Consider the following 14,517-nt stretch of genomic DNA (forward strand, 5'->3'; position numbering starts at 1 on the left):
TTAAAAAGAAATGATAAAAAAAAAAAAGCACACACCCCAATCCTTCTTGGTTATTGAAGCAAGAAGGGAGCACTTTGTCAAACTGACATGCGAATCCTTTATTAACATCTTCTGGGCCAGCGGATGCCGGGAGAGCCGTGTCACCTCGTGGGCTCTGTCTCCAGCTGAGCTGTGTTCAATGGTTTGGCTTTGAGATTTGGCCATCGGCAAAATATGCGCATGCGGAAAATGCTCATTTGCAACTGTTACAGGAATAGGAAAATTTTTGGATGGTTTCAAAGGAAAATGCAACCGCCCTGGAAACGGGCAGAAAAGTCAGCGCTGCTGGTGCTGCCCGAGGACTGGGCTTCGTGCCGGGCTCGGCATAGCCGGGGCGGCTGGGGAGGTGACCCCGCTGCTCTCCGAGCTGGCTGCGGAGCCACGGCAGCGCCTGCCCTTGTGCTTCGAGCTGAGCTACCGGAGGGGCGCAAGCACGCAGCAGCGTGGGGACCCCTCCGTGGGTTCCCCCGAGTCTCAGCCACCCTGCGGAGGATGGGGGAAAGGAACCGCATCCCCGTCTGCTGGCACTGATCACGACTTCGAGCTCTGGCCACGGGGCAGTGCTGTTGCTGGGACCAGGGCATGAGTCACTCAAATATCCTTCTCTCATCCCATTCAATTATTTTTATTTTATTTTACCTTGTGCCCTCTTCTGGCATTCAATAGATGCAATGCTTTTTGGGGTCACTTGGGAAGATTTTTTTTTTTTTTTTTTTTTTTTTTTTTTAGCAAGAGCTGCCTAAAGTGAAAATGCTGCTTTTCCCCAGGTTGCTTCTTCATTCCTTTCGTCCTCAAGTCTACTTTGTCCTCAAGTGTTTGGGGAACAGAAGGCTGAGCTGGCCCTTGTTGACTTGCATTTTTGGATCTCCGTTATTAAAAGGGTGACAGTTGCTATATAGTCTTCAAGATGCAATGAGAGAGAAAGCGCAATATCTCTGTTTCTTGACCGTGCTGCCAACACTGCTGTGGTTTGGGTCCTCCAAAGAGTAAGATTTGAAAGACTTGGGGGAACAGCTCATAGTGTGCTAAAGTGGTTCTCGGCGGCGGCGTTTTGCCCCTCTTAAGGCGGCGTTTTGCCCCTCTTAAGGCGGCGTTTTGCCCCTCTTAAGGCGGCGTTTTGCCCCTCTTAAGGCGGCGTTTTGCCCCTCTTAAGGCGGCGTTTTGCCCCTCTTAAGGCGGCGTTTTGCCCCTCTTAAGGCGGCGTTTTGCCCCTCTTAAGGCGGCGTTTTGCCCCTCTTAAGGCGGCGTTTTGCCCCTCTTAAGGCGGCGTTTTGCCCCTCTTAAGGCGGCGTTTTGCCCCTCTTAAGGCGGCGTTTTGCCCCTCTTAAGGCGGCGTTTCTTGGACAGTATTCTGAATTAAGGGGCCTTTAATGGACCAACTACCACATACAGTCCCAAAGAAACTGCATGTGCTACGTTATAGAGAAGTCTGCTGTGATAACCCCGGCAAAGGTTTGGGAAGGTGATGGGAAGGTTTGGGAAGGTCTCTTTAGTCTGGAAAAAAGACGGTTGAGGGGGGACCTGATCAACGCTTATAAATACTTAAAGGGTGGGTGCCAGGAGGATGGGGACAGGCTCTTTTCGGAGGTGCCCAGTGACAGGACAAGAGGGAACGGGCACAAACTTGAGTATAGGAAGTTCCACCTAAACATGAGGAGGAACTTCTTTACCTTGAGGGTGGCAGAGCACTGGCACAGGCTGCCCGGGGAGGTGGGGGAGTCTCCATCTCTGGAGACATTCCAAACCTGCCTGGACGCGTTCCTGTGCATCCTGCTCTAAGGTGGCCCTGCTCTGGCAGGGGTTTGGATTAGATGATCTCCAGAGGTCCCTTCCAACCCTATGATTCTATGATTGGTATAAAATGACTCCGTTTCTGCCCATGTGTTCAGTGCCCTGTGTGGCCAAAAGCACCTCGTTAACTGCTTTTTATACCTGAGCTTATGGCTTGAGAGTTGGAGAAGGTGATCAGAACTGGGCAGGATCACAGAAACACGTGTTCCCTTTGCTCCCGAGCGCTGTGCACTGGCCTGAAGTAACATCTCCCGCCAGGAAGGACTGGCAGTACCTGATGCTAATTGGCCTTAAGCAGCAGCACAGACCCTTCCTGGTGCTATTTTGGCAGCTCTTAAGGATGGGCTTTGTGCTTCTGGCATGTGTTGGGACCTGTGCTCATTGCCGTTATGATGATGTGCTCTGGAGTAGCATCTCCTCCTGAGTCAACTGATTTACCGAAGGCAAGAGGGGAAAAAGCCTTGTTGAACCCTGAGCTTTGGGCCGGAGGGGATTTCCTGGCAGAGAAGGATGGTCCTGTAGGGATGCTGCTTTCTGGGGCATGGAGCATGTGTTGGGTGCCTGGAGGAACCCAACAATGATGTTACTTGACCTCCTGGGAGGCTGCTGAGATATTCGGCAGGGCCAGACTCCTCTGTCCTTCACCCTCCCGGCTGCACGCTGAATGTTCCCTGACCCGCAGCCGTGCAGGAGCGGTCTGCGCCTTGCAGAGACGGAGAGATGACCTCTCTTCCACCGCTCAGCTGCAGATCGGAGCAGAAACATCGAGATGTCCAGTGCGATGTTCTGCTGAGACCGGTTGGGCCTGGAGCACAGCCAAGGAGGCTTCGTTTGGCTTTTGAGTGCTCAGAGCTGGAAAAATAACCCTTGAAGAGTCAGTTATGCTGTTTCTGAGATCAGCTCTTCGCCGAGTGGGCTCTTCAGCCACAAGCTTTGTCGGGCAAAGCTCGAAGGTTGCTGCTGAATGCTCTCCTTTTGCCCAGGCTGGAGGAGCGTACTCGGCACTCTGAGCAGCGGGTTGCGTTGGAGTGAGGACACATCCCATCTGGACACTTTCCGTGGAGGTCTACAGGTGTCGTGTCACATAACCACTCTGACCCTCTGCTTTTCATAGTATTACTTTAAAAGTCATCCTGACTTCCCCAGCCTTGAAGAGATTTACTTCATCTGCTCTTCTCTGTGCTCCCGGTTCTTCATTAAGGTCGGAATTGCCGGTTGTTTAATCTCTGTCGACTGTAACCCGATGGGCGGTGGGGCTCCCGCTCCGGCTGTAATTCTGCTGCTTGGCTGCGGTGTGCGCTGTCTGGTGCCCTCCCAAATTATTGCTCTGTGCCGATGTTTGCCCACACTAAGGGAATCTTTCTCTAAAAGCTGCTGCTTGTAATCCTTCCCCGGGGAGCTGGTCTGCACGCTGCCCTCCGTTCTCCTCCTGAAAGGCACTTGAGAAGAACCTGCAGCTCCTTAGAGGGGCAGGATGGGGGCTGTCCAGGTGGGAACGCGCCTCTGGATGCTGTCTAGTCCAACCCTTCCGCTCAAAGCAGGATCAGCTTGGTGGGTCGGGTGTGAATATCTCCATGCTTGGAGAGACTCCTCAATGTCTCCAGGAACCCCTTTTGGTGTTCAATCACCCTCCTCATAGAAGTTTCGCTTAAAAATGCAGTTTTCAGCCCGTTCCTGTCGGCTCTCATCCTTTCCCTGGGCATTGGTGGGAAGAGTCAGGCTCCATTTGCGTTATTCCCCCCAGCAGGTATTTATTTACAAGGCCGTATCCTCTTGTTTGCTTTCCTATCTCATCCTTTCCTTTGCCACCCGATGGGCACGCATGGTCCTGCCGGACCCCGGAGCTTCCCCTTCCCTGGGAGGCTCATCCTCTGCATCAAGAGCTTTTTTTTTTTTTTTTTGGGCACAAAATAGCTGCGGTTCCGTGCCCTCGACTTTCCCCCATTTGAAAGGCTCGTTATCGCGTTAACTTTTCCTGCTCTGCTAATGTTATTCTGACGGCTGTCTGAAGTGAAATAATGGTTGCTTTTCCTGGAAACGCGGGGCGTAAAGCGTTGCGCTCGGGTTTTATATCCTGATGGTTTAGATCATTAAATTCTCGGGGCTTAAGCTCTTATTTCTTGTTTTTTCAGTGCTTATAAGAGGATCTCCTGGGGCCCTATTGTACAACCAAATACAAATAATGCATTAATAAAACAGGATTGTGTATTTGTACTGCTGGCAGTCTGTAAGGATTACTTGTACATACCATTTAGCGGTGTTAGGCCCTTAGTCATTTTGATCTGTCCCTTCTACCGCTTTTTTTAAAGTGGCTTTTCTCTCCGCTCAGACAGCGCTTGAGAGATGTCGCCCTCTGGAAAGAGGTTTCTTCAGTCGCAATATTGATTTCTGTTTTTTCTACCCTTCTTTTTTTTTTCTTCTGTATCCCTTTGGCAGTGTTTTAGTTTCTTTACCTGTTTTCTTTCACCACCAGTCGGGATTAGTTAATGCCGTTTTTGCGATAGTTCAGTTATCGAAGTGATGGATAATACAGTTTTTGCGATAGTTCAGTTATCGAAGTGATGGATAATACAGTTTTTGCGATAGTTCAGTTATCGAAGTGATGGATAATACAGTTTTTGCGATAGTTCAGTTATCGAAGTGATGGACAATACCCAGGGACCGCAGTTATTGCTTGTCAGTTAGTGCTGCCCTATGGGGGGGAAAGCCCTTTTCATCTACTTGTAGCAGTTTTAGTTTTATGAAGTATTTGAACTTTAAAATTAGACTTCTGAAATGAGCTAGGACGTATACTGGAGAGTATTAAAAATGAGATTTAAACAGGGGAAAACCCCTCCCTTCATGCAGACCTCCATTGCTGTAAGAAGAAATGCTCGCTGAAGCGTCGTACTTAATGGACGCTGGAAAATATTGTGATAAAACAAAACTGATAAGTTTTCGTCCTCTGCGCAAAATTGTTCTTGCAGTATTGCATTTATTCAGCTCTGCCGGCACTCCTTGTGCGTTCAGCCTGTCAGAGCTCCAAACCATTTTTTTTTGGTGGCATTTTACGTTTAGTCCCTCTGCAGAATGAGTGCAAAATAAATATTTTCTTTTTTTTTTGCTTTGCAGAAGTGGTGTTTGCATACCTCAGCCCAGTTCCAAAGTGGGAGAGAGAACAAACTGTTAAGAGTTATAAGAACAAAGCATGGGCAGTGATTAGGAATTAGCCCCTAAACTCCATCTTTTTGGATTATAGAGGGAAGAAGCGAGATGGTCCCTGGGGCAGAGGGTGTCCCCACTCACCCTCGTTTGCACAATGACCAGTGACCGGACTTCAGACACCAGAGGAAAGGGGAGGGACACCCGACAGGCCGCTCAGTGGTCATCACTGCACATGGATGTCCTCTGCCAACATTGGAAATATTTGTATTTTTGCCAAACTCTTGCTGGTCCCGTTGGGCTTTGGTCACGTCTGCCCGAGCGTGTGTCCCCCTGCTCCGAGCCAGCAGCAGCTGTGATGGCTACATGCCTTCACGCCAGCTTGCCCATCACAACCTCCCTCTGGATTGGTGGCAGCTACTGGGAAGCAGGGCAGCTCTTCCAGTTGCTGGCAGTATTTTGTGGCCGTCCCTGAACCTGTCCCATCTGCTCTGGCACTTGCAGGGACAGATTGGGGAACAACCAGACATGTATGGAATACGTGGACAAGTGCTGGAGGCCATTCCTCTGCTCCCAGGTGGAAGCAGGGCTCTGTAGGGTCAGCCCCATGTTTCTGAACCCCAAGGAAGTCCCGTTTTCTGTGCCGGCAGAGGATTGAGCCACATGTGTAGGAGCAAGTAAGAAACCTTCCCCCATGCTGCCTCCTGGGGAGAGAAGTCCCAGCGATGGCCGTAAGCGTAGGGCGGAGGATTGGCCAGTAAGAACCAAGTATGTATTGGTTTCCTCTTTAATAACCGTGTATGTGGATCTTTGCAGTCTGATTTCATCCATTTTTAATAGAACAGACTTGTTTTTTTTTTTAAAAAAATTTATTTCTTCAACTATATTTTGGCAAGAAACATGGGCTGCGGGTGGTTCCCTCTAGCATGGTCTCCTGTGGGGTGTAGGTGATGGGCACGTTCCTCTGCCAGCAGGGGTGGAGGGGTGAACCAGTGTGGCCCCCCAAAAACACAGAGTGGTCCTCTGAAATCACAGCGTGGCACTCCCCGAGTCATGTCCCTCTTAACAGTTGACTTCCATTCTTGCTCCTAATATGCTTTTCGGTTTTTATTGCGGCGAGGGGTCTTTCCCAGCCTTTAGAAAACGCTTTCCACCCTTTTGAAGATCTCAAGCGAATTGAAATTTGGGAGAACACTTGGCAGTTTTTAAGCTTGCTCCAAGCAATGTGGCAGTACCATAAATGGCACTTGTCACGCGTGTGTCCCCCAGGGTAGTTGGTGCCCTCCTGAGCTGCCAGCGCTTTAGTTACCTGAAGATCTTGCCCTTGCTGCTCAGCAGAGGTGACGTGCAAAGCTCTAGTGATCCACTTCACGCTTGGGCTAGGTAGAAATATTTTTCATTAGTCTGTATGAGCTCTCTGTACATCTGCGTCCAGTTCTGGAGCCCCCAACATAGGAAAGACATGGAGCTGTTGGAGCGGGACCAGAGGAGGACACAAAGATGCTGCAAGGGCTGGAGCCCCTCTGCTGGGAGGACAGGCTGGGAGAGTTGGGGGGGTTCAGCCTGGAGAAGAGAAGGCTCTGGGGAGACCTCAGAGTCCCTTCCAGTCCTTAAAGGGGCTCCAGGAGAGGTGGAGAGGGACTTCTCACAAGGGCATGGAGTGATAGGATGAGGGGGAATGGCTTCAAACTGGAAGAGGGGAGATTTAGATGAGATATTAGGAAGAAATTCTCCCCTGTGAGGGTGGTGAGCCTCTGGCGCAGGGTGCCCTGAGAAGCTGTGGCTGCCCCATCCCTGGAGGTGTTCAAGGCCAGGTTGGATGGGGCTTGGAGCAACCTGGGCTGGTGGGAGGTGTCCCTGCCCAGGGCAGGGGGGTGGCACTGGTTGATCTTCAAGGTCCCTTCCAACCGAAACCATTCTATGATCTACTGGTATTATTCATTTCCCTTAATTCCAGCACTTGAGACCAGTTTCTGCCTGATCCATCTCCTATCTGTATGTCACATTCAAACTCCCTAAACAGCGCGTCTCTGCTGTCTGAAGATCAAGTGGATTTTCGAAGACTTTCATCCCACCACCCATGAATGGATTTCCTGTGTTTTACTTCTCCATGTTATTACAGTTGAGAAGTTTTATTTTTTTCCTCTTTTATATTCTCCGCTGCTGCGGACTCTTCAGCCAGCAGTGGGGCTGCCACTCACACTGGCTTTAACTGGATGTGCGGTCCCACTCACTGGTGTGCGCATTGCCAAGATGTGTTTTCGAAGCATAGCAGCGATGTCCAGAAATCTGCTCTTAATTTTAGCACAAAACCGTCCTGCCAAAAATAAGAGACGCCCCTAAAAGCTTCACTTCATGGTGAACTCCCCACTCCGATGATTGCGCTGGGGGACCCGACCTCCCAGTCTCTGAGGACTGGGTCTGGATCAGCAGCCTTTGGTAGAGGCCAGTATTAAAAATATGATATTTAGTTATTTAGTTATTTACTGTTTCCTTGAAGCTGCCTGCAGTTGTTTACCACTGCGAGCTGACCTTTGGGGAGACATTTCTTGATTAATTGGGTATCTAATCATTTCAGACGATTGATAGGCGCGCGTGTAGCAGAGTTTTTCCTCTCGTTAGATGTTTTCCCTCTGGTTTCTTCTTTCCCTGTTATATGGTAAATGATGGGTTTATTTTTTTGTATTAGTTCCTCCATTGTTTTTCTCTTTAATAATTAACCGCTGATTTCATATTTGCCTGTTGTCTCTTGGCCTGAACCTTTCTTTTGCCACTACATTCAAATCATAGAAGCTGCAGTCTCTTCTTATGCTCTTATAAGCTCTGTGTAAAGCAGAGGGCAGTTATTTTAATTCTTATAATATTTGGCCTTTGATACTCATTCTGTCAATAAGTCTTTGAAGGTACTCTCCACAGACTTTTCTTAAAAGAAGCTCCACCTCTAACTCACTTTCTCAAAACACTGACAACTTGTAGGTATCGAATCCTTGCTCGTGTTTATCTCCTGGAGAATTTTGGGGGTTTACCTGCTGCTTTAGGTTCCCAAGATGACAGGCAACAGGCAGTTGAGTGTGTTGGGACACTTCTGCCTGCATTGGGTTTAGTTCATAGAAGCGTAGAATGGTTTAGGTTGGAAGGGACCTTGAAGATCATCCAGTGCCACCCCCCTGCCCTGGGCAGGGACACCTCCCACCAGCCCAGGTTGCTCCAAGCCCCGTCCAACCTGGCCTTGAACACCTCCAGGGATGGGGCAGCCACAGCTTCTCGGGGCAACCTGCGCCAGGGGCTCACCACCCTCACAGGAGAGAATTTCTTCCTAATATCTCATCTAAACCTCCCTTCTTCCAGTTTGAAGCCATTCCCCCTCGTCCCATCACTCCATGCCCTTGTGAAAAGTCCCTCCTCAGCTTTCCTGTAGCCCCTTCAGGCACTGGAAGGGGCTCTGAGGTCTCCCTGGAGCCTTCTCTTCTCCAGGCTGAACCCCCCCAACTCTCCCAGTCTGTCCTCCCAGCTGAGGGGCTCCAGCCCTCCCAGCATCTTCGTGGCCTCCTCTGGTCTCGCTCCAACAGGTCCATGTCCTTCTTATGTTGGGGGCCTCAGAGCTGGACATATGTATGTATGTACCCTAAAGACCTGCCCCTTGTTCTCTTGGGATGTTAACTGGAGGAAGAAGATCCTCCTGGTTTTTCTTTGTTTTTCCTCTAGTTATTTGTTGGTAAATAACCTGGAATGTTTCCATAGTAAACTGGTATAGAAAATATTTTTTTTTTTTTTTCCCCCTCTGTGTGAAAACATAAATGTGTGGTTTTAGGTAAGCGATGTTTTGATTCTTATACAGAAGTATAAGAACTAAGCCATGGTTAGATAGGGGATTGGTCCTGGGAAGTATCGGTTTTATCCGGGGAAGGGTAATAGCATGAACTTTTTTATAGCCTTGGATTAGGACTTGGGGTGCTGGGATCTCTCCCAGCCGGTGGATGCTGTCAGAGGTATCCCAGTGGGAAACGGTCTGAGGTTTAGTGATGGAAAGTTCAGTCCAGTAGCGGATCTCATTATAAGCTCATCCTTCTGGGTTGAAAAATGTAATAAACTGAACAGTGTGCGTGTGTTCAGGTAATCTGCTATGGGCGCAGTACGGGCAAGTGGTAAGGGAGAATCTCTTAACCCAACCCGAGCCTAATCCTGGATGTTGTGGAGCAGGAGAACTTGGTTCCAGCCCTGGCTGCTCTGCAGAGTCCCTACCTTGGCGTACAGCCTGGTCGCAGCCATGGAGTGTTGGGTTGCCATGGACTGGTTACAGTGCTCTTTTGCTCTGGCTAAACTGGTGCTTTTATCACTTTTTACAGCCCACAGTGCGCCAAAGAAGGAAAAGGACTTAATTTAAAAAACAGTTTTGCTGGAAGATTGCTCTATGAATAAATTCCAGAGAAAATAAAACGTTAGTGGAAGATGAAGGGAAGGAGAGAGGAAAGATGGAAGTGAGCAGATGTTAGCAGTGAGACAGGACTTGTTCCATGGCCGAGTGCTTGCATTGATAGTAGAAGTCCTTTTGTCACCAGTAACTTCTAAAGAAAGAAGTCCTCAGAGTCCTGTCTGCCGCTATGCACAGAAATTAGTTGGGTCTGGGTGTCCTACTCTGCCCTGGTGGGGCCACATCTGGAGTACTGTGTCCAGTTCGGGGTCTCCCCAGTTCAAGAAGGACAGGGAACTGCTGGAGAGGGTCCAGCAAAGGGCTACAGAGATGATGAGAGGACTGGAGCATCTCTCTGATGAGGAAAGGCTGAGGGACGTGGGGCTGTTCAGTCTGGAGAGGAGAAGACAGAGGGGGGATCTTATCAACGCTTATCAATCCCCAAAGGGAGGGTGCCGAGGGGATGGGAATGGTCTTTTTCCAGTGGTGCCCAGTGACAGGACAAGAGGGAACGGGCACAAACGTGACCACAGGAAGTTCCATCTCACCCTGAGGAGGGACTTCTCTCCTGTGTGGGCGGCAGAGCACTGGCACAGCTGCCCAGAGGGGGGGGGAGTCTCCCCCTCTGGAGCCATTCCAAACCTGCCTGGACGTGTCCTGTGCCACTGCTGGAGGTGCCCCTGCTCTGGTGGGGGGTGGCACTGGGGGAGCTCCAGAGGGCCCTTCCAGCCCTCACCAGTCTGGGATTCTGGGATTTGGTGATTCAGTGACTCTGTCCTGGAGAGGCAGTGGTGTGGTGAGGAGCTGTGGTGCTCAGATGTGGGATGGAGAGGACAGGTCCCGGCAGAAATCCGGCTGCTCGGCCGCAGAGGGTCACGAGGGGTGGCTGCCGCTCGCGTAGTCACTAGCCCTGTGGCGACCGCACTCATTCCTACTGGTTTGCACCGTGCTTTTTATAAGGCTAGACCGTAAGCGGGGGTATTTTCAGTGTTTCCCGGTTGTGATTTTAATTGTCACTTTGTGCTTCCAATAAAACGTTCTGCGTAACTGATGGCAGGAGAGCTTTCGCTGTGCGCTGCTGTAGCTGATGTGCTGGAAGGGCTCGCAGGCAGGGGCAGGCGACGCTCCCTCTGTTCTTGTTCCTCCCGTCCAAAAGTCACCGATGCCAGATGACCCAGCTGGAGGAAATAAAATATCTGAGTAGCAACTAAGGGTGAGATTTTATGCCTGGGAAAGCAAATCAAAAAGAGAGAAACTTCCCCGTTATTTCCCCATTAAGTTAAAGCTCCTGTAAAAGCAGAGTGCCTGCGATGGATAGAGGGAAGATAAGTCTGTACGGCAAAAGGTGGCTCAGCTCACGGATGCTGTAAGGAGCTTTCTCGAAACAAGAAGTGCGGTGGCTCCTGATTTGGGTCTGGCTTGTTTTAACCCCTGGGTTCGTGGAAGAAATTAACGATTTATCTTTCCTCCCCCCCCCCCCTGTTTGAAGCTGCGTGTAAGGCTGGAGCGTCCTCCCTGTGTCAGAATGTTTCGCTAAAGTAAATTTTCCTTTCTTTCAGCAACAGCGCACTGTTTATAGGCTGACACTGGTGAAAGCTTGGAATGTGGATGAACTCAAAGCCTATGCTGACCTGATATCCCTCGGTAAACCAGACTTCATCGAGGTCAAGGTGAGCTGCATGGAGCTATTTTATCTTGTTTGTTTCTATCAGTATGTTACTTTTTTTCCTTCCCTTTTCCTGCCCCCTCCCGGTCTTAAACTTCTACAAGTAAATGCAATTCTTCCACAGATTTCGGTGATGCATAAGGAACTTATCTCTTGCTTTTAGAGTTAGGCAGCCAGGTTTCTAATATTTTATGTATGCGTTTGGAGTAGTCTTCAGTGTTATGCCAGACAAGCTTTGTACCAGCCGGCATCAATTTCTGCCCAACGGAATCATGAGAAACACAAAAAAAGACCAGAGGGTTATGAAAGCAGAGGCTGATCAATAGATATTCCTTCTTTTACGGCAACCGGCGTTTTAAACAAAATATTTGAAGACAAGCTGATAGTTTGTGGCGTTATCCTTCCCATCCTGGCCTTGAATTCTGCCATGGGAAAAGGTGGTGATGTCTGCTTTAGTGAGGTGGTATTTATCAGGCTGGGCAAAACGGGGGCAAAAATATTACTCTCTGGGACTGGAGAGCTACTGAGAGGAGCACGTGAGATACAGCGGGGCAGGAGGTGCTTTGTCTTGGGATTAATCCATTTTAGTATGTAGAGAATGTAAAAAAAAAAAAAAAAAAAAAAAAAAAAAAAAAAGGCACATTACAAAGCGTTCTGTAAAGAATCACTATCAGTGTTGTCATCCAACAGCTCTCCTGCAGACGGGCACGTTTACCGCAGGTCTGTATTTTTGCAGCTCTATTACTTCTGGACTTTCTTTCCTTTCTCTTTTCTTCCTTTTTCCTTTATTTTTAACCTTTATTTACTGCTGCTTTGAAGAAAAAACCTGGAGTTTGCTGCAATTTCCTTATGAAACAAAAACCCAAAGGTTTTGATATTATCAGTATTGAGAGGTCTCTTTCTCTCTGAACGCGCTGCTGAAGTTGATGGCTTAATACAAAATAAGATTTTAAGTCTGGTTTGGGGGAAAAGCCTCAGTTTTACAATGTGTATCAGACTCTTTTATATTCCTCGGGTAAAACCTAGCAGGAGCAGTGCTCCTATGGGATTTTTCCCACTTTGCATCTCCTGACTCTTACTGCAGCCGGGTAGTACAAGATCCTTTCATCCAGCGTGCGAGGAGGGCAGAGACGAGCGTGCACGCCGGCGTGGAGTACGAGGCTGTCAGCGGATGCGCTGCTTAGACTGCTCTGTCATGTGGAGCGACTTTAATTAGTAAAATGAATCAGGTGTAAGTTAATCAACGCTTCTGAGCGCTCTCCAGGGGCGAACATCTGTCTCCTCCAAGGCGGAGGGCTGCCGCTCCCTTTGCCCAGGGAAGGATTCAGCCTCGCTCAGCTCTCCCAGTGGCTTTTCCCTGGCAAAATCATACCTTGGACTGTCATCTTTGCACTCCGAGTCCTTCAAAGCGCTGGTCAGGTCTCAGCCAGCGAGGAGGTTCTCCGAGGAAGGGATATGTAATGAGCGCTTCGCCGTGTTTGCACAAGTAATGAGGCGGAGAGGTTACGCCCGACGTTCCCATTGCGGGTGACTTTCCCCAAAACCGCGGAGCACGGTACCATAGCTGGGGCTGCGGAGGGGGCTCAAAGGGGTTGGCAGGACAAGGGAGGCAGAGGGGTGCACCCGGCACCTGGTGGCCATGTGCTGTTGGGTGGGTTTGGGTCTCTTTGGGGACTGATAGGAGTGTAAGTCTGCAGTTTTTGTTGGTTTTCTTTTTTTTAAAAAAGAAGGTGTATGCGGCTTAATGTTCCTTGATTAAATTTGCGAGTGGCATGCTTTGATTTAAATGTCACTTTTTTTTTTTTTTCAGAAATATTCCAACTGGTAAGTGAAGTTTTGCAAGTGTTGGAGAGAGAAGTGTCTGCCAGGGTGCCGATCCTTCTCAGATCGTGGTGTCTTCAAGCTAAGGGATGGAACAGCTCATGCCTGAGTTTCTTCTGTGAATGGTTTAGCGTTGTGCCTATGCTGTGGCCACAAAAGCAGTCTGTAGTTGGCATGTGGAAGGTCTCTTGTCCTTCCAATCCCGAGAGCGGTACTCGGGGACCCAGGGAAACTCAGGTTTAAGCTTTTTTTAAAGGATGCAGCATCTCTTTCTCCCTTGCCTCTGCTTGTTGCTGTACTTCGGCCGGGAGCGATGGGGAAAGTCTTCCTTTCCTTGGTTACAGCTCTCGTTAAAAAACACAGTACAGCGTTTCACAACTCCATTGCCGTCTGTATACTCAAAATCCAAAAAACGTCTTCTACAGTTTGTTCTTCGTTTCCAGTCTAGTGGAGGGAGGATGATTTTCCAAAGCTCTCCAAACCGTGCGGCAGGTCTGACAGCAGCTCAGCCCCGTACGACAGCAGCGAGCGGCTGAGTACAAGAAAACGCGCTAATTCCTTTTCAGCTTCAGCAGCAGAAACGGATTGTCAGGGTGTTGCTCCACCTCGTTCACCCCCAGGCTCTGAAACACTCTCCTTTTTTTTTTTTTTTTTTCCTTTAATTGAGCTTTGAAATAGAGCTGTGCTGTCCTGTGATCTTAATTTTGAAGACAGGAAAGCGGGGTGTTCATACACTTGAAGTGTGAAGCACGCGTTGCTGGCAGCGCCTGTTCGCGGCAGGAGCTGGACTGATGCTATCGCTGTCTGAAACAAAGGGTGCAACTCTGTGCTGGCACAACTTTTGGGGTTTAAATGGCATTTCCATCCCTCTTACATGTCATAGCATTTTGTGATGGCTTCTCTGGAGCAGTGGATTTGATTGACACTAGGTTGTGTATAAAAAGACCCTAAGTTGGACAAAAGGTCTTGTTCACAGATTATGTGGGACGGCTCCATGTCCAAGTGGAGACCAGTGGCAAGTGGTGTTCCTCAGGGGTCGGTACTGGTACCCGTGCTGTTCAGCATCTTTGTCAGAGATGCGGACAGTGGGATGGAGGGCACCCTTGGCAAGTTCACCGATGACACCAAGCTGTGTGGGGAGGTAGACACGCTGGAGGGGAGGGATGCCATCCAGAGGGACCTGGACAGGCTGCAGAGGTGGGCCCAAGCCAACCTTATGCAGTTCAACAAGGCCAAGTGCAAGGTCTTAATCTGGGTCCAGGCAATCCCAAGCACAAATAGAGGCTCGGTGGGGAATGGCTGGAGAGCAGCCCTGAGGAGAAGGCCCTGGGGGCACTGATTGATGAGAAGCTCAACATGAGCCGGCAGTGTGCCATCGCAGCCCAGAAGGCCAACCGGATCCAGGGCTGCATCAGAAGAAGTGTGGCCAGCAGGGCGAGGGGGGGGATTCTGCCCCTCTGCTCCGCTCTGGGGAGACCCCACCTGGAGTGCTGCCTCCAGCTCTGGAGTCCCCAACATAAGAAGGACATGGGCTTGTTGGAGTTGGGCCAGAGGAGGGCACAAAGATGCTGCGAGGGCTGGAGCCCCACTGCTGTGAGGAGAGGCTGGGAGAGTTGGGGGGGTTCAGCCTGGAGAAGAGAAGGCTCTG

At 49.7% G+C, this 14,517-nt stretch overlaps 1 protein-coding gene across 1 annotated transcript in view; it reads left to right on the forward strand.

The window, feature by feature from the left end:
* Positions 1-14,517, forward strand: part of LOC309679753 (S-adenosyl-L-methionine-dependent tRNA 4-demethylwyosine synthase TYW1-like) — a gene marked incomplete at its 5' end in the record, with an annotated part of 124,535 nt that overhangs the window by 79,835 nt on the left and 30,183 nt on the right. The window contains one exon of the mRNA XM_082493140.1: positions 10,942-11,052. Within this exon, the coding sequence (XP_082349266.1) occupies positions 10,942-11,052 (111 nt within the window). The remainder of the gene's footprint in view (positions 1-10,941; positions 11,053-14,517) is intronic.

Source organism: Vanellus vanellus (assembly GCF_965231255.1).
Source record: "Vanellus vanellus genome assembly, chromosome: 19".
Lineage (NCBI taxonomy): Eukaryota > Metazoa > Chordata > Aves > Charadriiformes > Charadriidae > Vanellus > Vanellus vanellus.